The 25,621-nt window shown below is 39.3% G+C and overlaps 1 protein-coding gene across 5 annotated transcripts in view; it reads right to left on the bottom strand.

The window, feature by feature from the left end:
• SPHKAP (SPHK1 interactor, AKAP domain containing) overlaps positions 1–25,281 on the bottom strand; it is a 74,415-nt gene extending 49,134 nt beyond the window's left edge. For all 5 annotated transcript variants that reach the window (XR_007506438.1, XM_049803890.1, XM_049803889.1 and 2 more), the window contains exons 1-2: positions 25,234–25,281; positions 5,520–5,622 (exon numbers count right to left, since the gene is read on the bottom strand). Coding sequence is in view for 4 of the 5 variants with exons in the window: in XM_049803890.1 (XP_049659847.1) it covers positions 5,520–5,603 (84 nt within the window). In the remaining variant the exon portion in view is untranslated. The remainder of the gene's footprint in view (positions 1–5,519; positions 5,623–25,233) is intronic.
• Between the last annotated feature and the right edge of the window lie 340 nt (positions 25,282–25,621).

A 25,621-nucleotide genomic window follows, 5' to 3' on the forward strand; every position in this document is an offset into this window, starting at 1 on the left:
AACAAGTATGTTTGTGAAATGGATGTATATTTTATTTGTACTTCTCACAATTCTTGCATTACATGGAAACAGTCTGTACTCTAGCTCTCTAGCCTTTTATTTGAATAATGATATTTTAAAATATACATTTGTTGCTCTACCTGGAAAAAAAATCTATCCACAGTACTTGACGCTACTGCATGTTTTGCATTGACACACCTTTGTCCTACTTCAGGAACACTTGATCTGTAAGCCTAGATCCCTTTCTTAGGAAGAGAAGTGGGAAGAACTTGCAAGGCCTCTTCGTTTCTCAGGGAAGATGAATGACTGTGGAAAGCTGATCTGGCCAGTTGACACAATTTTCTAACACTCGGGGCAATCCAGAAATAAGCTTATTACCACCCACAGACTACTACCCACTCTAATTTTTATCTTTCTGGCAGAAAGCCAGTGAGATGGTTAATACTGCACTCCCTGTATTATTCTATATGGATTTCTGAATAAAAGTCAGCAGAAGATGGATGAGGAGGCAATGGGGAACACCACGGTCCATTAAGTTTGGGCTGCTTCAGTGCCCTTCTTTGGTGCCCTCCACAAAGGCTTTGCACCTTTGTGGCAGTTGTTTCTCAGTGCTCCAGCCCTGCTACGGGATTTCTTCCAAAGAGCTGCTGAATACAAATTTAGGGTTCACAGAATACTCAGAAAAAGCACTGTGCCCAAATGATTTTTTCTGAGAATGACAAAGGCTCATGAATGCTTCACATGAACACCAGTCTCTTCTTGGGGGCTGCTAGCTAATCTTGTTTACCAGTTGAATGACTCTGGGCTCAATAAATTTTATAACCTCCTGTCTCAGTGCAAAAAGATTCCTGCCACCATAACTAAATCTGAGACTAGATGGGGAAAATAATATATTTCATTTCCCAAAGAAACAATTTCCTATCAGTGTTATAAATGATTCTTTTTTTTTCTTCTTCTTTTTTTTAGAAATATTTTCAAATGTGGGAATACTGAGCCATTATAAGCTGGTTGGTAAAATCTAGGATCAAGCTTTTTTTTTTTAACTCTCTTCCAAAAATTACCATCCTCTGAGGCTTTTATGAAGACATAAAGAATTGAACATATATAAACATGCAAGCACGCACACACACACACACATATATGACTTCAGATTTCATCTGATTCTAGATCTTCTCATTCTAAAGGGTTGAAGTTCTAATTACCTGTTAAGACATAACATTGACAGCAAACAATTCTCTTTAGCTCAAATAGCTTTTGCTGTAACAAGCAGTCTTGTTTCATTTCCTTAAAAATCACAGTAAATTTGTCTTTAGCCTTAATCACTTTAGAGCTTGCTTTCCCAAATATCAGACAGTTTCTGAGAAACTGGAATAGGCAGAAATGATCATGTAGAAACAAACTTCAGAAATCCTTGGTACTACTCTTTGTCGTAAGGACTTGCTGTGCACACCCAACATTTCAGAACAGCTAGGTCATAGCAGATGTATAATTGTAGATGATAAACCCATGAGAAGAGCTGGGTAGTCCAAGCTTCACCTAGTTTTCCTCCTGTGGGATGTTAAATGACCCTTGATAGCTCTACCTTTCTTTCAGAGGATGTTTTTATCAGGAAGCAAATATTGGTGAAGCACCAACAGAAGCAATAACTCTCCTGAACAAATGTTTCAGTTCGGTCAAGTCATAGTTGCCAAGCTTGGGTCACTCCAGGATGGTTTATAACTTGCAAGGCTTTATGGTACATATAATTTTTTGTATGCAGCTTTTCATAATAGACTTTGAAGTCAAAGGTAGAAATTATTACAGGAAAGTTTTGGACAGCATGGGATTTTTAAGTAACCTCAAGGAGATGAACAACATTAGTAGGATGATGTTTTCCCTGGGCCAGATTTTGGTCTCATGTGTGCATAAGTAGTTCTGCACATGCACTTGAGAATGCAGCCAGAAATGTGAAGAAGGGTGCAATAGGCGTAACACTTTTACTACTGGAGGCCGGAGAAAATAATTTGCAGCGATTTGGATCTGAAGAAGACAGGTAAGAAAAACAAAACCAGGTATACTCGAGTCCATGCAGCAGAAGCTGGCGGAGGTCAGCAATCCAAGGAATACAGTTTGGCCCAAAATCATCTGATAAGCCTCTGGAAATTACTCTGAAAAGACAGTGCTGTGGGAAACGGAGGCATGCAGGAATACATGGGGGAGGCCTCCTTGCATAGGGTCTGGTTTAACACATATCTGAATGGTGTTCAGGAGACGGAAGGTGACATTTGAGTAAGCAGTGGCAGGAATGAGGGGTAAACTTTGAATGAGTTTAAACTCTACCTTATGAAATGCAAGTTTCTGCATTAGGACCATTACAGACATACTATTGCTCAGAGCCTTCCCGTTAATATTTCTTTGGACGAAGGGTAATTTGGGCCACCCCGCAATGCTGATCACAGTAGAGTTACACACACCTGCTATGCAAAAATGCATATATAGAAGCCATGTGAACTTTTGGGCATATTTCTTTCGTAACAGACAGCAATATTATCACATTCAAAGACAAACATACTGTAAGAGTGAATGTAATACCTCTTACAGCATCTTGCTATTGTAAGGCAATTCTCCCTGTTAACTAGGTGCATGTGTTTATATAAAGTGGGAGTTTGCATATGTATTAAAACTTGCTGGGATAGTCATGCTTTTAAAGGAATATACTGAATTCCTTATAGTAAAATAACGTATGACTGTGATGATCAAAAGTGTATAAGCTTGAAGGAGCTGTCCTAAATTAACAAGGCTAATTAATTAATCAAATGCAATGTGAGAACTGGTATTCTGCAGAGATGTAAGTCTACCAGTACATTCTGATTGTTATTTTTGCATTTAAGCATATTTTCAAAATATACTAAGCTGGTCTGTACCAACGGATAAGAAACCTAAACCTATACTTCAGCTGTCAGTCAGCATCCTTCTTTTATATAGCCTGCACTTTTAAGGCAAACAGTATCACTTGCCCAAATGTCCCCCTCCAATCTTGTACTTCATTCTTATCTAATTGAAACAAGTTCTGGGCCAATCCCACTGACATACACTGTTAGAAATTTTGCTGAATTCAGCGAGGTTGCCTTTGATTTGCATTGGTACAATTGAAAGCAGAACTTGATTCATTGACCATACTTACATGTAACAGCTGCACACACTGCTGTATATCTGGTTCAGAGCAGGATCATCACACTCAGAAAATAATTCAGGATGAATTTGCATCATGCACTAAATGTAAAATCAGCAGTAATTCATGGTTCTAAAAAAAATAAATTTTTCCACTCTCATCTAGAGACTCAGCCGTCAGCATTACTCAGTGTGTTCTGAATCAATGAACTAAATCAGCCTCTAGCAGAGTGTGGATTGGAAAAGTCACTCTTTCCCAGAGGAAAATATTGCATACGAGTTTAGTGTAACAGCTTCCTGCTCCCTGATTTAGATCATAAGACATTAAAATACAGTAAATATCCATAACTGAGACAACATTAAAAAGGCTCTGCTCCACAAATGAAACATCTGCGTCTTCGAGGCTGATCATCTTAATTGCTTTGGTTAATTACTATTCATCAAAAAAGATATGAAAGTGGGACATACAGAATAAGATGAGATATCAAGGGGCACCTCTTCTGCATTTATTCGGATTTGTGTGTGTAGTAACAGGCCACATCTCATATGGTTCCTGCCAGGAGCCATTCATGCCAAATACAATTACTCAAAACTGCAAGTTAACTGTTTAAACTGTTCCCTTGCAACAGGAACCCATAATGTTTCACTCCACCACCAATTACACATCTAACTTAAAAATCAGTGTAACTAACAGAGGCTAAAAGAGAAGGTAATGGCCTACTTTGGTAACTTTATCCTTTTTCACACAATAAAAGAATGGTAACACATTTTGTAACAATGCTGTCAAGAAGCCCAAAACATCCTGCTGTTTGTCAGAAGTGTTGGCAGAAGTGAGTCACTTTCAGTGTGCCAACGATCATAAAATCAACTCCTGTTACAATGAAAAGTTCAAATATAAGTGATCAGACAGGTGAAGTATCTCTAAATCATGTGGTAAAGGCTGGCCTTTAAAAGAGAGCAGTGCTTCTGAAGGTGACCAAGCTGGGACCATTTGTAAACACAATGGTGGCACTTCTCAGTGCTGTGCCACTGTCCTTCAGTCTTACATAAAATATACAACTCTGAGATTAAATGAAAATTTAAGATGTTCTCCCACACAATGGATTTTCTGCCTATTTCTGCTTATATGAAGATTCCAATTGCATTCAGTAGCATTTTTAAAAAATCAGGTATTCTTTTGCAAATAAACAAACCCTTTGATCAAATGAAATATTGACGCTGTCTTTTAGCCATGTTGCTAGAGAAGCCCAGTCTCAGCATATGCATCAGTCTATTGAGTTCTTTTTTATGCCAATGATTTTACATTGAACAAAATTTCTGTAGACAGACAGTACTCACCCCACACACCCACAGTGTGGTTTTCAGGGTAAGGAAAATAAATCTTTATCTTCTACATGTTTTATCTTTCTCTCTCTCTGCTTGCATATATAAATACATACTGTTTTAATTTTGAAAAAAAAAAAGAACAAAAGGAAAGCATTATTATTGCTAGTGAAAGGAAAAGGAAAAAAAGTAAGAATTATGGGAAAACTGAATGAACTGTGAAGTTTTATAACATTTCTGTATTAGAACAAATGTTTTCTTGTCAGCTCTAGAATTATGCCTGTAGGAGACAGTAGAGCTCTGAGGGTTATTGCAAAGTACCCCCTTCCCTTGGACTGTACTGCCATAACCTGGCCCTGGGGAGGAGGAATAAAAGGAAGCATCCGTGGTCTTCACTGGTGTATTCTCAGTTGTACTGAAATCACCTACATACGTAAAATAATCTGTGATATATGACTTCTCCTAATGACATACATACATACACACACCGGCACCACTTTCCCGCCACCCCCGCATCCTCTAAATTAAATAACTACATATAAACCCATTTTGAGGCAACAAAATCAGCAACAGTCAAATCTATACTACATCCTGGGTTGCTGAAAACCTTCCAGTCAGATACTAGGGAAGGCAGAAAAGCTGTTTCATGAAGGACCCTCCATTGTATTGACCTGAGAGAAGCAAAGCTCTGGACCTTCAGGCTGGGTCCCGGAAACTTGCCACCTATTGAAGAGCAGTCCTAAGGTATTCACACTACGGACTGCTTTTATTTCATATTGTCAGATAATGAAGAAAAATAGAAATGTTCAGGGGGATTTTATTTCCCATATATGTATAATATACTTTGGGACCAGACAGGTATAGACCAGGCAGACAAAATTGCAAGATACCATCACAGCACGCAGAATTTATTTTTCTGTATCAGACCTTTTCTTTTTTAGGTATCAGCTGAATTTCTTTATTCCACAATAAAGACAAAAGCTAAAAAGCAAAGCTATAACCTGGGATATATCTGCCTTTGAATATAACATAAACTTAGAAGTTACCTTCTTACATGCTGTGACAGAGCTTCCCAAACTGCTTGCCGAACTGTTTGTGCTGCTGCCTTGGTGCTCTGGGACTTCACGCATCAGTGGAGATTCAAAGTTGCTGAAGAACAAAAAAGAAACAAACCCCCAAAAACCTTTCCAGCGACTCAGCTACATAGATAACTCAAATGATACCAAAATACAGTTCAGTAAAGAGATGTAACTTAGATTACAAGAAGCTGTCTATACTCTCCTTTTGCTGATATTACTGGTCTATTATTACCTTAATTTTCCCTTTTTGGGAAAATTTTGGGAACTCTCCTGAGCTACATACTTTGGATATAAAATAGCAGACCAATGTCTTTTGAAGACTAGAGGATAGCATATAGGTGCCTATAATCATATCCACCTGTCTTGAATGACACTATAAAAAGTGGTAGTAGCTTGTTTTCCTAAGCAGGCAGCTTGGAGCAGCGAATGAAATACTTGCTGCATTATTTCAGCTTGGTAGACAAAAGAAACGTTTGCTGAATTTCTACCTGCCTGGATAGAAGTAAAGGGGTACTGACTAAAATTTAAAAAACACAACAGGAGTAGTTGAATTCCATAATCTAGATGGAATAGCTTGATACGTTGTAGGTTTAGAGCAAAGGTAAGTCATGCACATACTCTTGGGAGTCAGTTGTACACAACAGAACTGTGTTTACTTTGGGACTGTGCAGATGTGAAATACAAAACCATAAAACCAAGTTCCCCCAGCCAAGTTATTTGCATGCACAGCTGGTACCACCCCTCACACTTTTCTTTTGGAATAGTTCAGGCCAGTCTTGTAAGATCTCCCTCCATATAATCAAATTGTCGCAAGCTCACTAAATCTTCTCTCTCTGGACATGATGTAATCTTAGTTAAAGACCATACAGTGCTAAAGGGATATTCCTCCAGAAATGTACTAGGGAAAGAGTATCCTACATGATCAAGTTCTGCTTCTCAAATTGGGTCTCTAGAGTGCTTTATTGCAAATCATCTATGAGAAGATGTGGAACACATTGTGATAGACCGTAACAAATGACCAGGTTACCATGGCTTAACTAATAATCTTTCATCAGTTACAATGAGATAACAGACCATGTGCAATTTCCGAGTATGCTCAATTAAAAACTAAAATGCATTTTTATAAGTCACTTTCACTGGAGCTTAAGCCAATATGTTAAGTGGAGGCTACTTTCACATTTTGCGCAAATCCACAGTGAAACATCAGTAAGGCTACCTTTCTCTCAAAGATTCATATATGTATATTTCACTTGATACTACTATTAGTAGTACTACTACTATTAGTAGTAGTAGTCCTACTACTAATTAGGACCAATTATGAATATATCCACTCCCATTGATAAGTAACTTTGTCAATATGAATTTTGCTGATGTGTGTGGTGCTGTTCCATGATTATTAAAAAAAGTGTATGTGCTGGAATTAGAAGAGTGAATGAAAAATATAAAACTAACTTAGCATTTATTAATTGCTAATTGGGGGCGAGCTTCATGAATTGCACAGGAGGATTGAATAAATATGCACAAGTGAGACCAGCAGGTTAACTGACTTCACTTGAAAAGTGTGACACCACTTAATACTTTCTAAGATATCAGCATCATTTGTATGTAGAAGGGCGACTTTTGTCTGTTTACAAAATTCTATTCCATTGCTCAGATTATATAGATAAAGGGCAATATTTCTGGGCAGTAATTTCTGTGGCATTTGACAAAGAAAATAGCTTTTTATAGGCCTCATACCGAGTTCTTTTAAGAGAATGAAGGACACTAAACATATGAAGTCATTCTGGTTTTATATCTTCATTAAAAATAAGAACCTCATATTCAGAGGGTCAAATATTGTCTAAATTAAGTACCATCCTTGATTAAGTCCACATTTAAATGCAACTTCTGTACTAGGTACAACTCAGTACTCCTAGCAGAAGCTGTGCACTGCCTTGTTTTATAACATGCATCACTTCTGCAATCTAATAGTAAATTACAAATCAAATCTGACCTGCAGGTTCAAGTACAAGGCCCATTGTTTTCTCCTGCTCTTCACTGAGAGGAAGACTGAGTGGCTTTGCCACTGCTTTGCCCTACAGGGAGTTGATATGCTGATAATGACTATTTGCTCTCTGTGTGCAGGGAACTGAACTTCCAGTGTATAAAGTGTTGCTGAGTCTAAAAGCAACAAAGATGATAGTGTGGCCACTATCTGAAGGCCTTTTTGGACCTTAATTAAACAGTACAAATAGAATAGTACATTAAAGCCTAGCTGGAAAATGTAGTTTAAGAGTCATATTCTGGAGTATTAACAAATTTGTGCTACCTCTGGGTGATATTCCAGTAAGGGGTAGCATATTACACGTTCCATACAGAAGTAAAGTTGTCTTCCTAGTCATATGGAAGGCACAAAGATTTGCAAAATCTTCTTAATTCTTTAAAATATGTGTTCTTTCCAAAACAAACCCTCATTTGTAAATATAGAAAAGCTTGTTAAAAGTAAGTGATGAGTGAAGTAAATGTAGAATGCCACTAAATGTTTTGAACAAGAAAAGGCTCCATCTCAGACTTAAGGTCAGACAGGCAGCAACTGCCTTTGGTGTTACTGAAATCTGGTAAACCTAAATTCTCATCAGCTATCACAGTCCTCAGATCTGTATTTCACGTCCAGTCAATTATTCAGAGCACAGGTAAAATCAGCAACTGTGTTTCATAGAACAAGGGACAATGCATTTATGAGTATCTGTAACACTTTCAGAGCTTCTTTTTTATCTTAGGGTTCATATTTCCTGTGCTATAACTGTAGAGCAGAACCCTTATTCTCATGCTGCATTGCAGCTCAACTCTAATGTTGAGCTAGTGATACGAACTCCAGGCTCCCACTGTTTGCAAACAGATTTATGCAGTCAGGGTTCACAGTCATTGAAAAGCGGAATAATTTTAACAAAGAAATGCTAAGTTATGAGCGCTACATTTGGAAACAGTCTTAGACTCCACAGCATCTTCCTCAGTGAGTTTATGGGTACACAATTTCTAAAAGAAATATGGAGAAACACATACTCACACACCTTGGCCACCATTGATGGTCAGCTACATGAACACCTCTAAGTATCAAGTAAAGTAGATATGTGGTAGTACATACTAACTGATGGAAAAAATGAGCACCTAGCTGAGCTTCTTCAGGTTGGGCATCCAGGTCACAAGCCTGAGTCTTCCGCAAGTCAAGGAGGTGCAGTGTATGAGGTTCTGTCTAGATACCTTCAGATTCACAGGTCTGTCTTTCAACATGGAACACAGGTTTGGCTTTTCAACATCTCTTTTTCAACTATCTCACCTCAGATCAAAGTTTCACCTTCTCTTTCTTTATCCTGTGGGCACCCTTTCTAAGCTTTAATTTTTAACGTGTATGTGATGTCTTAAGAGACCCTCCTTGGGCCATGCAGTTCTGCCACCTTTGCTCTGTAGCAAAGCCAGTAAGATAAACCTACTTTTCATTAAGTCCCCAGGGAAAAACTATTCTATCTTTGAGAAGCTGCCTGCTCTCATTAGTTCCTCAACAGCAGGAAGCTGAAAGAAACTGCTGCAGAGATGTAGCCATCTCATCATCAAATGATAGCTCTGCATTCACGTACTATACTCGTTACTTCACATTAGGAGTTCACACAAAGCACTAGTCTTTCCAGGCATCTGGCACAGATCAGAGCCTTTTTGCTACAAGGTAAAAGAAGCTGTTGAAGGTTTCAGGTCCTGATTCTCACCTTTGCTTGGCTCCCCTTGTTTATTATGTGATGGAGAATGCTTATCTGAATTTAGAGCTATCATGGAAGGCCACAGGCATAATAAGGAATCTCTGTTAAAGGATGGCTCATTTGGGGATTTTTCCTTTGGTGTGAGAGATCCTAATTTACAATTCAGCATTTGAAACTGGGAACCTGGACCTATGACCCAGTGTTAAGAAGTATACCATTTTCACTTTAATATTTCCTTAACAGAAGAGTCTCCACATTCACTTATTTGCCACCAGCTGCTGTCTTACTGATTCATGAATTATGACTGATACTTTTTCTCCTACAAGACTAAATGCTCTCGAATTTCTTGGAAATTAGAGGACTGTAGTAAATAGCTATGAAGTTTATGGCACTAACTGTAATAAAAATACATCCTTTCTTATTGACCATAATGCAAAACAATTGCTTCTATTTTCTGACACTGAATAATTCAAAAATACTTACCTTGATGACTCGAGACTTAATCAAAAAACACAGCTGCTCCTAAAAATAATTATCATCTTTGCAGATGTGGCAGATGGTGCTGCATCAACTAAGAAAAGGTAATTTAAAGAATTCCCCAGGTTATCACTAAAGAAAACTAATCTTGTGAAACTATATCAGAAACTTCAATTTCCTACCATTTTGAACAAGCATAACCAGCTTCCAAAAACTTGCTGTTCGATAATCGTTCCTAAGGAGCAATTTCAATAAATAATAAGTGACCATTATATATCTATTTTGAACCAATCCTATTACAGATTAGTGCTTTTCATCTTTTCATTATGATTCCTAATCTCAGCATTTTGAACATACAAAACATACTGATCCATGAAAAAGATAATCTTGATGAAGGAAGCAAACTGAACGAACACAGTGAGGTTTCTCAGTACAATTAACTCCAAGCTATAGTAAACTACATTTCTAATGTTTTGCTAATACTGTACTGAACACCATAAAAAACAAAAAAAGGAATTAATCTCATTTTGAAATAGAAATATGAGACAAGTGAAAGCATGGCAAATACTTTAGCATTTTCTTACCTTTACACTCAAGAATAACCCCAAAAGCTACTCAGAAACTGAGGAAGGCAGCTAGCTTAATCCAGACCCTAAGAAAGCAGCAGTTTCGAAAGGCATGCAGCACTCAAACAGCATCCCTTAATTTCAAAGCCTTTTTGAAGTGGACAAACTAGTCACACTCTTTCCTCATGCTACGTGTCAGATTTTACAGTTTTAAAATTTACCTTTACATGTAAACAGGTCAACAAAGTCACTAGCAGTAAAATCTTTAGATGTAACAGTGTCAAAGTTACTATTTTAATCCATAGAATTGGGTTTTATTCAGTCTGGACCATGTGTATACTTCAATCAGAGCACAGATGGTTAGTCAAACAGACGCTCTATAAATACCTCAAACAAATGTCTTTCTGATTTTGCTATGGATTTGGAACCCATGGGCAGAGTATAATCACTGGCAATATCAGGGTCTGATCTTGTAAGGTATTCATAGACTTGTTTCAGTCTCCCTTGGCTGCTGTTGACTGGGAACTGAAAATACTGAATACTTCCTGTCATTGTCAGACCTGAGTTTCTGTACAGTCTAAAAGGTACAGGACTGGGTTGCTAGTTTTACAGATCAGTGCACTAAAAAGAATAGAAATTTAAGTGCTTTATATTCAGATTGCTCATTTCATAATGTCTATTGGGTACTCTTGATTTATGTTTCATTTTTATCAGTGATACAGCTGCAAAAAGGCCATGTCTTTAGCTATGTGCTAATAAAAAACAGGAGCAGAGACAACCCATACTATGGTACACCACACAATAAAAAAGCCTTTTCCTTCTGTTTTCACAGAGTCCTGAATGCCCTTTATTCTGGTCCAAATTCAAAAAAAACCAAACAAATCTGGAAGCCTCTGCAAGCATTAGCAATGATCAGCCTTCTTTCAAATCATATTTCAAAAATATTATAAAAGAACAGACAAGTTTTACTGAAGAATAAATGTAAACCAAACTAACTAAATTTTACACGATCTACTTAGAAGTATTCCTTCCTTTATTTACTGATTGAATTCTTAAAGGAAAAATAACAAGGTTTTATGTACAAGTCTGACAAACTTCTCCACATTCAATAGTTACGGCAGGATATACTCAGATGAAAAAGTTGACAATCAAATCAAAGAGGTGGCAATCAGGAGCTAAATGACAGATGATGGTTAACTATATTTCGGTAGTTTACTGACAGACAGCCAACCCAATATAAACTGGGCTTCTACATATTGCTGATAGGCATCCTGCCTTTTTCCCACCTATCCCTGGATTTGAAATGCCTTTAGGACAATTCCAGGTGGACCTTTGTTATGCTGGTAGAATGGCTGCTTACTAAGGAAACCTGCTTAGAAAGGAGAGGCTTTGGACCTTGGCCAGAAGAGACTACAGAAAAGGCACATGAGGAACCATGAGATCTCCTCCTGGTAGGGTGCATTAAGCAATGAAAGAAAATACCTAGAATGATACGTAGGATGCAGTATTGGTAACAATCATTTTTGAAGAGTTCCTGATTTGGAGGATTTTTAGAAGGTATGAAAAGAAGCCCTGGATCAACAACTAGGGACCAGACAAGGTCTATGAGGAAGAATGACTGAACCTGGGAAAGATTAAGGAATAGACCCTTAAACTTGAGGAGGGCTAAAGGACTGCACCTTATGGAGATGGACTGAAAGATAGGCAAGACTGCTTTTCTGCCCTAAAAGCAAGGAGTCTATACTCAGCTCTGGAGTCCTAGCTAGGTGGGAAACTAAGACACTGTTGAGGATTTGACTGCAGGAAAGATAAGAAATCTTGTTAAAGGAAGGATTCTTCAAACTAATTAGTCTGTATGTACATGACTTAGTGGTAGTGCTGATCAGTAAGATGATTTTAGAGATATACAGACTGAATTCACTATATCCAGGCACAGGTATTACAGAAACAACAGAATAAGCCAGTTTAATTTTCTCTACATCAAAGCGATAGACTTGCTACTATTTAAGCCTACTAAGTCAGCAAGAAGCAATAAAAAATCAGAAATATTCTAAAAAAGATGTTCCACAAAAAATTCCTTATTCACTTAGCATATGTAGGTGTACTGTACAATAGCACTTGTTCTCCTGCCATAGAAAGGAGGACCTAAGAGGAAACACTTGTTTTTCCTCTCAAACAAGAATGTTCATGACTGTATTTATTAAGGAACTTATATTATTACTGCACTTTTGATGGCAATGCCTATTCTTGATTTAATGTTGTTGGTGCAGTACAGAATAATATTCCAAGTGTGTGATGTTATCTGATCTTACTTCTTTTAAAGATAATGGAAAAAACATTGTGACACAGTTGGAATCTGCTGAAATATGGTCCAAGTTAAATACATAACAAACGTGCAAGCAGCTCCCACAGATTTCAACTAGAAATGGAAATTCTCAGCATTTTTCAAGATGAAGTAAAATATGTTGTAAATTAGGCTTTCATGCCATAAGCCACTGGGTAACTTTTAAAAGTCTGATTTAAACGTTTCTTTTATCTAACAAACAAGTTGTGTTCTCTGACTGCTCCTCATCCTCTTGCTATGCACACTGTCAAGTGGGCATTTCAGGAGAACCAGTGGAACATGACGTAGCAAGAAACCAGTGACTTCATGTGGAGGATATTAATCTTGGCTTAACTAGATTGTTAAGTAATTTTTGGCATCTTGTTTATATTATATAGCCAAACTTCACAGTCAAGCTTCTCAATCAGCTTTTGTCATCGACCCATGCAGTGTGTTTTTGATTCCCAGTATTAGAGCAACAAGAATCAAATACTGACAAAACAGGCCTCAAAGTGTAACACGTGCAATCAAGTATTTCACTGTCTGACAACTTTTCTTAAAGGTTACTTTTTAAAGATCTCAAATCTACTCTATAAAAGCTTTTCATTAATTAAATTCAAGACAGATACTAAGTATTTCTGAAAGGAAGAGAAATGTGACAAAGATGCTTGTAACTTAAAAGTAAATGCGTATGTCATGATTTTATTTGAATAGAAAATGCATGTAGCTAATCAAAACTTGCTAGCTGTTCCAGTGTTTTCCTTTTTAGATTGATTACAAATCAAATAGACTGAAAAGGTGTAATTGAAATGTGGTAGGCACTCAGGACTATGTGCGTGATAGGAAGGTGAACATTGCTTTCATATTTTGAATGGCATATTTCTAATGTTCGACAGAATTTCTGGAATTCTTTGTACCAGGTCTCCTCAGAAATAATAAATCAAATAATAAATCTGGCTTTGGAAATCTGAGATTAAGAAGGGGCTGACTTGTCCCCAGATATTTAAGGGAGAAGCTTGGGAATTTCCTAGCGTCACAGAATCGCTTTCAGCTACTTAAAAAAAGGTAAAGGGCAAAGCTGTTAATGAAAAGGAACTGGTGAAACTGGAAAACCAACTTTTTAAACACAGAATCTGAATTATGGAACAGCTTGGGGTCTTGGAAAAAAAAGTATGTGTATGACCAGCCAAGAGGCCATAATATCATGCTGTAGTGTTCTTTATTACAAATTATGAGATCGTAGAATTGACTTCAGCATAGTGTAGTTGAAGAAGCAGTTTTCCATATCACAGAAGTTAATGTTTCTGAATACTAAAGGAAATTATAATAAAATATTTATTCCAAAAGCCTGAAGACTCTTCAGCCACCAGTAAGCCACAGAACTAATCAGTAAAGCGTAAGAACCTCCTTTTTCTTTTCTTTTTTTTTTTTTTTTTTTTTTCTTTTTGGGGGGCATTTCTGAGATACCTGTCAAACAGAGTAGAGGGAGAAAGAATAGAGTGAGGTGAACCTATTATCAGGAATCCGTGTGGCATACAAGTAGCTGAACTGGTGTTATGACAAGCTTTTTATAACACAGCAACAGTGCTACTGCAGAATGATCTCTCCTAGCACCAAATAACCATGCTAGCCTGTGTGGTTGTTCTAATTCATAAAGGAGGCAGTGTGTTAAATTGAATGGTCAGATTACCCTCATCCCCAACATAATGGTGGCTTGCAGATATTTTGGCAAGCAACAAAAGACATTTTGATCTTCTGTTTGGCAGAACAGAAGATCTAAGCAGGTATTTTGAAGCCACCTGCTTGAATTACTCCCTTCCGCCTGCCCCTGAGAGAACCAAGACTTTGCTGCTGTGAGCAAAGATGGAAGCTTTGATATTCTTCCATGGAGAGTCTACCCTTCTTCCTCAGTTCTCAGAAATAAAGTTAACCAATTGTAAAATCATTTCTACAGCTGTAAAAATGAAGGCAAATCATAGTCCACTGTCATTCATTTCCTTGGACAGGAAGCTTCACCAACATATTTATATATCAAAAAATTGGTCAAAACTACTCTATGGAGTTGTGATGTTGGTCCCTACTAAACTCAGTTTGATTATGGTAAATATTTTACTTTAACAGCACCTAAAGTACTTTCAAAAGTACCTGCCTATGTATTATTTCTTCAACTCTTATTCTGGTTTCCAACCCTTTTTATTTGAAAGAAAGCCAAATTGGTTTAGATACCTGCTAAATCTTTCGAAATGTTCTTTAGGATTATAATAGTGTTCAGAAACCAATACGGTTTTATGTTAACTAATGATACCAGAAAAGTAAAACAATAGTCTAAAAATAAGTGTCTTCACCTAAAATATTCACAGAAATTTCCTGTTCTCCTTAATCCAGTATTGTTTCTATGACCACCTGCAGTTACATTCATAAACTACCTAGTTAAAATGTCAGGGTACATTCTGAAGTTATTTTAATGCTAAAGAATACATTCTGTCATTGCTTATTCACAACACATTTTAACATAATTTACATGCCTGAAATATTCCTGAACAATTCTGATTTGCTACTGATATCCCAAAGGAACACAGATCTTATCAACTTTGATGCTAATTTAATAATAAATAGCAATCTGTGATAACTTACAGAAAGCAAGGCCTCAAAACCCACTTGTTTTCTTTAAAAAGCATAATAACATTGTCAGAGATGTGAAAAAATGAAGCTGCCTCTAATTATCATGGCTTCTAATATGATAAAACATTCTTTTGTATAATTCTGTCAAGAAACTACAAGCATTGTCTTTGGTTTAGCTTGCTTGAATTTGTGAAACTTTTTTCCATGGACTGTAATGTGTTTAACAGCATTGAGTGGTAGCTATAAAGGCAACATTCTCAATTTTTTCCTAGCTTATACCAGCATAAGGAAAGCATGACATTTCAGTCCAAGAAATTGTGATTGAGGTTTGGTTTTTTTAGCAAGATGAATCCTTCTTCTTTCTACGCCCTAAAATCTACTGCCTTACTAACGATCTATAAGGAACATAGGACATTATCTCTGGGAGTCAAAAGGTGAATCATATCAATGCGTTATTAATTTAATCTAAATTTTTTCTTTGGTGGCATGATGTAGATAAACCACAGATGATCTTCAGCCACTGCTTTGCAATGAACTGCAGAGTAACTATGAAACTATTGTGATAACTGGGCTTGAAATGCTTAATTTGTTCTCGCTGGGATGCACAAGGTCCAGCAGGACTATCTGCACCACTGACTGAGCTTGCTAAACTCTCATATAACCTTATCATTACCCACAGTGTGATTATGTGAGTACTTGCTAAATTAGTATTCTTGCATTTATATGTAATGCGAAAATATAGACCAGACTATGTGTAGACATGGATTTTCAGTTATCCGCTCAGAAATCAAGAGGAGATTTGGTTGCAGAGAATCTAAGAAAGGTTAAATTGATGCCGCTTGCTCTTTTTCATGCTTGGTCCTTGCAGATAGAAGCGTTTCTATTAGTTGTTAGTTCAGATACAGACAAGTTCACTTGCACCACAGTCTAGGAATGATCCTACAATAACTTAAGTGAAGCTGACCATGTAGTTGGATCATACATGATGAACAAAAAAGGTGTCTAAATTAACCATCTGTATCACAACCATTAGCTTGTCCAGGCTTCTTTTGAAAAAATAATATGCCAGCATGAAATTTTTGTATTTTGTAATGCATCCAAAACTGCCAAATGACCATAACTCACAGAACAAATGATGCCGAAGGTGTTCATTGTCTCTGGGGCAGGGATATTGCCCTGCTTCAGCAGAGCCTAGCAGCAGCCATGGTCTTCCTATTAACTTCATTGTAGAGATTGCCTCTTGTTTCATGTCTTGGGTGTGTTTAAGTTTTACCCTGATCAGCACTGCAAGGTTTAAGTTCTTTTGATTCAAAGGAACAAAAAAGATGTATGCACTTAAATCCAGGTTTGCAAAATTACTAGTTTTATTAGTGGGGAATCACTGTAGCAACTTCACCTGGTGGAGAAAGTTTGAAAGAGAGGTCTAGTTCTGTGTATCCAAAAGTAATCCATGCCAAAGGAAACCTGGTCCTATGGCCTCTTTTTTATGTTTTTAATTACTGGATTTGGATTATTATTCCTATTTGTATCATTTGTTTATTGTCCATCTCTGGTTTTTGAGTAGTTACTCAATTATTTTTCTAATACCTGATACCTTAAAAGCCGTGCCTTCTTAATCAGAAAATCACCTGTTGCATGCAGCAAATATGTGCTTACCTATGAATTAATTTTCCTCATATTAAATAAAAATCTGCTGCTAATGGTAGTACCCAAAGACACCTCTCTCTTACACTCTGATGCACTGTTCCATAACGTACGGTATTGATTTCTGTAATCTTAGAAATATGGCTGTACTTTTTAAAGTATCAAAACTTTGTATTTGGTAACTACATTAACATTTAAATTACATCATGGAAACCACTGATACAGTTCATATATGCTACTTACTTTTAAGCATGTGAATAACGGGATTTCACTAAATTATGGCATATATTATGCTTAGCATTGACTTTATTGGCAGGTACAATGTGACCATTTAACTAAGCTCCTTAATAGCCGTGCTATCACTTCTGTATTTTCACATATTCAAGAAACAATTATTTTTTTCTGAGGGGAGGGTCTTATTCCAGAATTTGTGTGAGGATGATGGGTTTTTCATTTCAATATCACAGCATGCAAATCTTTTCCGTTTAAAAATAAATCAGCTGTTCATTTTTATTCGGTGTCTACAATGGTAATACACATTTTTTCACTGAGAAGGAAGATACTGCCTTGACAACATATTAGAGGAACAATCTATAAGCACATTGTTGAACTGTTACCCTGCTGATTTGATCTCTTCCCTTTTCAAATTGAAATAGCATAGATAGTTATAAATTAATCTCAGGGGAAAAGGATTTGGACCTAATTTAAACACATTTCTGAAAACTAAGAGACATCTTTTCTTTCTCCGTTTATTATTCTGAAGATCCACTGCATGTAATGATCAGCTCCACCGCTGGTGCAGAAGCACTATGCCTGGTATATGAAATTCTGATAACTATGCAGTCTCACAAGGACTACATGAGGACCACCTAAGTTTTTCATTGCTGAAAGAAAATACAAGTCCAGTCTTATGGGACGTTCTAAGTAAACTGAGCCTTTGCTGAAGTGAAACTACTGTACCCAAGTAATTTAGGATTACTGCACAGACAAGCACGGCAGCCCCCCTGTCCTGCTGAACACTTGTACTTTTACAACAGTTCTGTCTGTGGGCTGAACGGTTACACTCAAGCTTTCTGGACTTATCTAGTCCATACACCCTGTGAGGCCACTTCAGCAAGAACATTTACCTCCATGCAAGAAAAAAATAATCTACAAATCTAACCGGTTACATAGCTGCCACTAGGTAACTAATTCTATACAATGTCCCACCACATGGGTGTCTGGTGTGTGTTTGGGAAAGCCAGTCATGGAAGTTAAACTATTCTCCAAGTCTAGGCCTCCTAAACTCAGTGCATCTTTCTGTTTAAAAAATTTTAACTGTAACACAAATATGTCTTAGTTCAATGAATTCCAGTTTTTCAGCAGTTCATATAATAAATCAAAATTTTTCCAGAAAACAAAAAACTCCTGTAATACTCAGAAGCTGGTTACTGCAAGTGCATGGAGCCAGCTCAGAATAGACTGTAGAAGATAGATCCTAGTCTTAAAAGTGACCACTTAGGGTTATACAGGGCTTGTTGACCAGTTATGAATAGCTGGGAAATGTGCACTGCCACATCAGGTTCTGTGTTAGAATTTTTAAAAAAGTCCTTTTTCTTTCAGCTATAAATTACATTTAATCAAGATTTAGAAAGGAAACTTTCTTAAGTCGTGGTCAAGAATAATTAGATATATAACAAATTGTGATGCCACAACCAAGAAAAAACATAGCTTTGGTAAAAAACCCCACTGACTACCTATTATGTGTCACAGGCATTGGCAGCAGCCAGATATTTAATAATAATCAAGCAAGTCTTGAAGTGAAGAAAATTAATGAGGGAAACTAAAGAGATTAATGAAAATAATCCAAGGTTGACAAGACTAAAAAAGGAGGTTTAAAATTCACACTAGGCACCAAACAAATCCTAGCAATTGTAGTATTAATCTGCACCTACTAAATTTGTACTTGTTATTAACAGAAAAACAGAAATATCCAGTATAAGTTTTCCCTCTGTTTTCAGTGAAGCAGGAGAAAGGGAAGGTGTACTGTACATGCAGTCTGAAGCACTATCTAATCCATTGATAAGCAAAGAGGTGGTTAAAAATTTAGGAAACAATCCCCACAAGTTTCTGACACTGAGCTCCTGGTACGTGTAAAGTGTTTCAAAGTGCGTTGTCTCTACTGGTGCCACGCAGGCTTTCCCTTCCTGCTCTTCCCCAGAGATCACAGCCAGCACCACCAGGACCCTGCACAACATGCAAGGAGAGGGGGAGCTGCTGCTGCATTTTGTCCAGTGGGTTGGTAATTGAAGCTATTGTTTTGATGTAGAAGTTTAACTCATTTTTCTTCTTCTGATAGAAAACTAAAACTGCCTTTTCCACTTCTCGGTGAATGCTCAAAACTACTTGGCTATTAGCACTTGCGTTCCTGGTCATTCATACTGAAACTCTTTCCCCATTGTTAAATAATTAAATACTGTCCCTGAGAGACAGCTGCGGCATTCCAGACGAGCTTGAATGAATGTAATACAGAGCAGTGTTCTTGAAGGGACCCCTGGAGTGACCACTGCCAGCATCGCTGTGATCCCAGGCTGGTTGGTATCCTCACTGGAGTGAGCTCTCTCAGTCTCTCTCTCCCATCTGCGTGTTCCTGCTCCTCAGCAGCTCTAGCACACAAGACGCTCCTGTATGAATATGGGACTTACTGTTCTGACCTCTGGCTGTTCAGGTGCCAATCATGGCTTAAAATACTGTTCTTTAGAGGGTGCTCTAATTTACAATGTTTGTAGACCCAGGTCATTAGGGAATGACAGCTGCGTGAGGGAGCGACCTGAAGCAGGTTTTAGCGCTAGGGTTCATTATGCACAGTCCAGATAAAGGCTCCCACCAGCCTAAACATGCCTCCCTCTCTCCTACTCAGGGTGTAGCCTAACAAACTACATGTTACAAGAAATAGTAAAGTAATTAACATAGGGCTGAGGAAGGAGATGGCAAAACCGTGCTAACCTAATAATTGTGCTTACAATGATTACTGGAAGGAGGTCATAGCCTAAATCATATACAAAACGAACAGCATAGCAACGAATTCTGGACATAACAAACCACCACTGATACTTGTTAGGGTTTCTCAAGTCAGTGCTAGGGGAAGGACATTTGAAGAAAGAGAGGACTGAGTGATGAAGAAGAAGAGTTGGTACACATAGGCAGAACTGTGAACAGAGTGACCGACACTATTAGAGGCACTGCAGTCAGAAAGGGGAGAAGTGATGTACGGGAGCAGAGCAGGAACTGAAGGAGCAGATTAATGGATGTTTTCAGGAAAAGAAGTGTGAAGTTCATATGGGAGGCTAGCGTAACCTGGATTAAAGAATTCAAAACAGATGAGATTGGTAAAATAAAGGAAGAAGTGGAGATGCAAGTCTCGAAATAAGCAATAGGTTTTTGTCACTATAGTGCATACTGGGTTAGTGAAACAAAGCATGGAAATTATATAGTTAATTTCTTCACTACTTCTGCAAGTCCTCCTCCTCCTGCCACCCGCAGTCCTATTCCTCAAGGGATCAGATTCCTCATCCACAGGCTTATGACCTTCGACAATTTAAGTTCCTTATGGTTTTAGCTGAATTTTTTCTCCCCTTACCTCACTGAAGGAACACATCTCTGCGAATTGTTGCCTGTGTTTGACAACATAGGTTAGCCAGGATAATGAACTGTTTAAAGTAATTCTCCATGAAAACAGGATGCAGCACGTAATTTCAAGAATTCCCACCACTGACAATCAAACTGACATTGTAAGAAGGTAGTGAATATCCAATATGATCACATCACATTAGACAAATTTTCTGGCCACTCCACTCAAAGCATCTGGTAAATTCATCTGCTAATTTGCAAATGAAAAGCATACCCAGCAAGTATTAAACAGATTTCTCTGGTTGGGCTACAGTACTGGTTCTGCACGAGTGCAGAAAAACAAATTTCATCCTCATATGTGACACCAGCTACTGTTCTAATGCATGCAGTTGTCTTGATAATGAAAGTTCTGACATTACACTCTTGTTCAGGGGATTTCTTCATTTGCCCTCTTCTATTTAAATAAGACTTGTAATACATTTGTTTCTCTTTTACTCACAGAGGTAGAAAAATACGGAGAACAAATCTGTGAGCTATGTGGTCAGTCTCACCAAATACCACCCCATCACCCCCCGAGTAGTTGGCTTTGCTTATTTCATTCCACTCATCACTGACAATTGTTCAAAATAAATTCTTAGTACTAATTCCTGTTGGCTTATGTGCTGCTGTTCTGGTTTGTTTGTTTGTTTGTTTGGGTTTTTTTTTAGTTTTTATTATTATTATTTTTTAATGATTTCTTCAAAGAAACTGTTATCTCTAGCTTAGTCCCATGACTGTTGAACTTCCTAATTTGAGTCTTTGCCTGCAATTTTGTCTCCTTAAAGGATCAAAGTTTTATTTCACTCATTCCTAAAAGCATCTTAGTACAAAGCCACAAAATCTATTTTCTCTGTTACACAAGAGCTGGGCTGCTTTGCTGGGCCATAGGAGCAGCTGTCAGCTGAAATCTGTGACATTAGTGTTACTGTATAAGTTACCAATGGCAATGAGTGCGTGCCACATGCCTACTAGTTGTAATAAAGGTCTGATACAGCTGCAGCTTTTTGGATCTCTTCTTAGCTTTGAATATCTTAACCTACCTCTTTGCATCTGTGGTCAGCCCTAGCATATTCATAAAATGTAAAAAATGTTTGGTTTCCAACAAGACCCTACAAATCAGAAAGGTTTTTCTTAGCCATTCTCTGTGCTCTATGTGCCTAAGTTTCCTACTATGCCAGGTATTATTAAGATGTAGCAAAGATATTTAATTTCGTGTTGGTGATACAAAACTTTTTGTACTACATGGAGAGTAAGTTTTTCAGAAATAGCCAGATATTCTTTGGGCTTGTCTTTTCACTGTTTAAAATATAAAATCTGCTACTTCTCATCTCTGTTGGGTGGATATCCATTTTAATTCTTTTGAATTACTGTTAAGTCTAATGTTGCTTCTAAGCCCCAGTGCTGCTTCTAATTCTGAATTGAAGAACACTTATTACCCCTCCTTTTCTTTCTACTATTCGCACAAAAGGCGTGTTGAAAGCATGTGCCAGTTCAAAGACGTGTCTGAAGACTCTTATTTGTCAGCTAAGACAGATATACAAGGTTGGCCAAAAATTGCGTATGTGTATAGGTCTAGTTTTATAAACTTGAGCAGAGAAACTGCAGTTTTACCAAAAGGGGTGGTTGTATCTCCCTAGGCAGCTGTGCAACAGCATCCCAAATAGTCCAAAAGGGGTGGTTGTATCTCCCTAGGCAGCTGTGCAACAGCATCCCAAATAGTCACTGGCTTACACAGGGGACAGAAGCACAGAAGTTCCTGGCTCATTTGTAAAAAATTCAAGTAATTTTCTTCTTGCCTCTCACCTGAAGAGGCAAGCTGGTACGTTTAAGGTCTTAATGCAGTTTTGTTTTTCCACCATTACAAAACAATAAATCGTTATAATCACAGTTCCAGCTTCCCAACTGTGATCTGCAATAAAAATGCCTTTTAGCTGCTTGAAGAAAAAGTGACAGCTACCAGTTCCATGCAGTTCTCTGCAGCTGCTCAACTGATCCCCGGGGTAAGCGTTCACTGCAAGAAGCTACTGCCAGAATTGTTAATTTATCGGTGGATGCCCAAAGGCCACTACCCTGCTCTGCTCCGCTCCACAGTGGCTGCAGGCATCCAGACCCATGGCTTATGTTTCTGCCTTCAGATACAGAAGACAAAGCAAGGGAAGGTATTGAACAGGAATTAACATGCACCCTGAGTTTATCCTGAACTCAGGCAGTGATTGTAGTGTGTGATAGGAAGTCAGCAAGGTGGGCAGAGCCGCGGCCTTGGTTTAGGAAGTTAGGTGTAGGTGAGTAAGATCAGGCATGAATAGCCACAGAAACAGGCCAATGCCTGAAATGATTCTGTAGGGAAGAAGCAAAATACTATCTGATTTATAACAGTTCGACAGTGAAACCTTTCTTTGGTAAGGCCTGTAAAGCTAACTGGTAAATGCCAACATTCATTGTTCATATTTCTCGACAGCTGTTTTAACTAGCCCCCAATTAAAGTTGCCCAAATGTTGTATGGTGGGCATGATGAGCTAAAGGTGTATGAGGACAAGTTTTCTGTCCCATGGCTTCCTAGGTGTGCTTTTTTCCTAAGGTTTCCTGGTGAAGACAGGAATGCCCTGAATAAATTACTCACTGTTCTGGTTACCTTCTTTCCTGGAGTCCTCTGACCCTTATTCACAGACAGAAAGGATGACGTTTACATGGTTGTTCAGCAAAGAAAGGGTTACCTTGATTAACAACTAACATGCCCCTGTCAACATACCAGCTGCAGGAGATAAGAGATGAAAAAGAGAGCTGTAGTTCTTGGTGTGTGGAATTCTGACTTGTTTAAGCTACAGGAAGAAAATCTATCACACTTCAGGAGGAAGAAAGAGGTATGTTGCACACAGGAGCAAGGTAAGCCTTGGCTTTGTTACAGAAATAGAGAATGTTTTCTGGGCAACAGGCCTAGCCAGGTTGAATAGATGACCATATGGCAGAGCTCTGGAGTGGAGTAGGACTGGTTTCCTCAGTTTTATGCAGTGATGAAAAGCCTAGCAACAATTGTGTGGAGCTGGAAGGTGGTTGTATGCCTATGAGGAGGTAAATGTGTAACAATGAAAGCAAGATCATAAGCAAGGAAAGCAGCAGCTTGTCTAATTCCTAGCATATTTAAGGATGTCTCTTTGGAATACCTATTTTATCCTGACGCAGGCTACTGGGGTCAATATTGCATTCTACCCAATTTTTCTTGTAGACCGTGAAATATAGGATGTCACATCAGATAACCTAAAAGTCTCTCTGGCTTTAAACTCTGAGTCCCTCCCACTTTCAGGTTGTGGCTTCCCATAAAATACTAAAGTTTGTATAATCACCTTGGTATTTAGTTGTAAAAGTTGTATACAAAATTACTAGCCATGATTAACAAAATAAAAAGCTAAATCTTGCTCCTTTCACCCTGAAATGCCAAGGGAAAAATCGGGAAGGGCTATTTCTAGATCAGGCAATTCGGATCAAAGTGTGAAAACATCAACCTTTTGTCAGTAAAAGTCTACTGATATGAAATGCTATTTAGTCAACTCTCTTTGAGGGGTTGCTTTAAAGCCTTTTGTTTCCTTCAAGTAAATAAAAGCAATTTCTCCTGCAAGTAATTATCACCAACTTGAGTGTGGTTGTCCCTCCCTTCCCCAACCAGTGTATCTCGAGTATTCAGGTAGTTATATATCGTTTCACTGCCTTCCCTTCAAGGCTGTGTTTTCTCCGAACTTTATTTCTATCATTTTTACCCCTCATCGGGATGCTGCACTGGAAGCAACTACAACAAAACAAATTGTAATAATTTGCAACACATGCCTTTTATCTCCCATAGTCCGTATCATACTTAAATGGTACAATTTCTATAATACTTTTCTCCGCCTGCTATCATCAAAATGCAATTTACTTGTGATTGTTGAAAATTATGCTTAACCGCATCTCCAGTAGGCTACTCCTACCTGTGCATCAGTTTCTGTCTTGAAGGAAGTTTTTGCCCTAATCTGTTGTTCATAAAAGCTATAAACACATGTTCGGTGGAGCTAGGATAATAAAAGTGATTTTTAGGTTCTTCCTTCATTGTGAAAGAATCTGATTTACTAGGTAGCGTACATGCGTCGGAGGATTTAAGCACGATATCCTAAAGGTATCTTATTAAGCACTAACTAACTGGACGACTCTCAAGACGCTATGGTATGAAACCCAGCTGTTACAGCAAAATTAGATGACAAAAATCCATGGGGGGAGGGGGGTCGATTTTAAGAAAAGCCCTTTAATTCCTGCTTTTCGTGTAAGAGCAGAGCCAGGGCGGCTGACCACCACCCGGCAGGTAGCGGCGCATCCCCAGCCCCTCCGCAGCCGCGGAGGAATTTGCCGTGCCCGTGTCGGCCGCTCCCTCCGCTCCCAGGCCCCGGCCGGCCGCGGCTCCGCACGGCCGGCCGCCACCCGCCTTCCCCGCGGGTACCGCAGAAGCGAAGCCCGGCCGCCGTGTCCCCGCTCCTCCGTGACCGCCCTCGGGCGGGGGGCGACCCCCTTCCCTGCGGGCTCCCGACTGCCGCGCCGTGAGTGAGCCCAGGCGGAGGGGGGGGGGGTCCTCGGCACCGGGGCGGCGGGCGCCCAGCGCGGCTCCTCACCGGGAGGACACCCGGCGGGCGCCCGCAGCCGTTACTCACCGGGCAGGCGGCGGGGACCCGCGGGCGCCCAGCGCCGCTCCTCACCGGGCGGGGCGGGGAGGGGTTGGCTCCCGGAGCCGTTACTCACCGCGGGCGGCGGCAGCCCCTCGCGCGACGCGGCGCAGCCCCACGCGCGCGGGCGGCGGCGGCGCGCGGGGAGGGGCGGGGGCGCGGGCCCTACCTGGGCGCGGCGGGCGGGGGTCGGCCGGGCTCGGCGGCGGGCCGGGGGCGGCCGGCCATGGCGGGCGCGGAGGCGGCGGCGGCGGCGGCGGTGGGACCGTCCGCTCCGGCGGTGTCGGAGCAGCAATAGCGCGGCCCCGGCGCGCTGCGGCGCGGCGCCTCCCGGCCCTGCCCTCTGCCTCACTCCTCCCCTACCCGCCCCGGCCGC

Source organism: Accipiter gentilis, chromosome 6 (genome assembly GCF_929443795.1).
Source record: "Accipiter gentilis chromosome 6, bAccGen1.1, whole genome shotgun sequence".
Taxonomy (NCBI): domain Eukaryota; kingdom Metazoa; phylum Chordata; class Aves; order Accipitriformes; family Accipitridae; genus Astur; species Astur gentilis.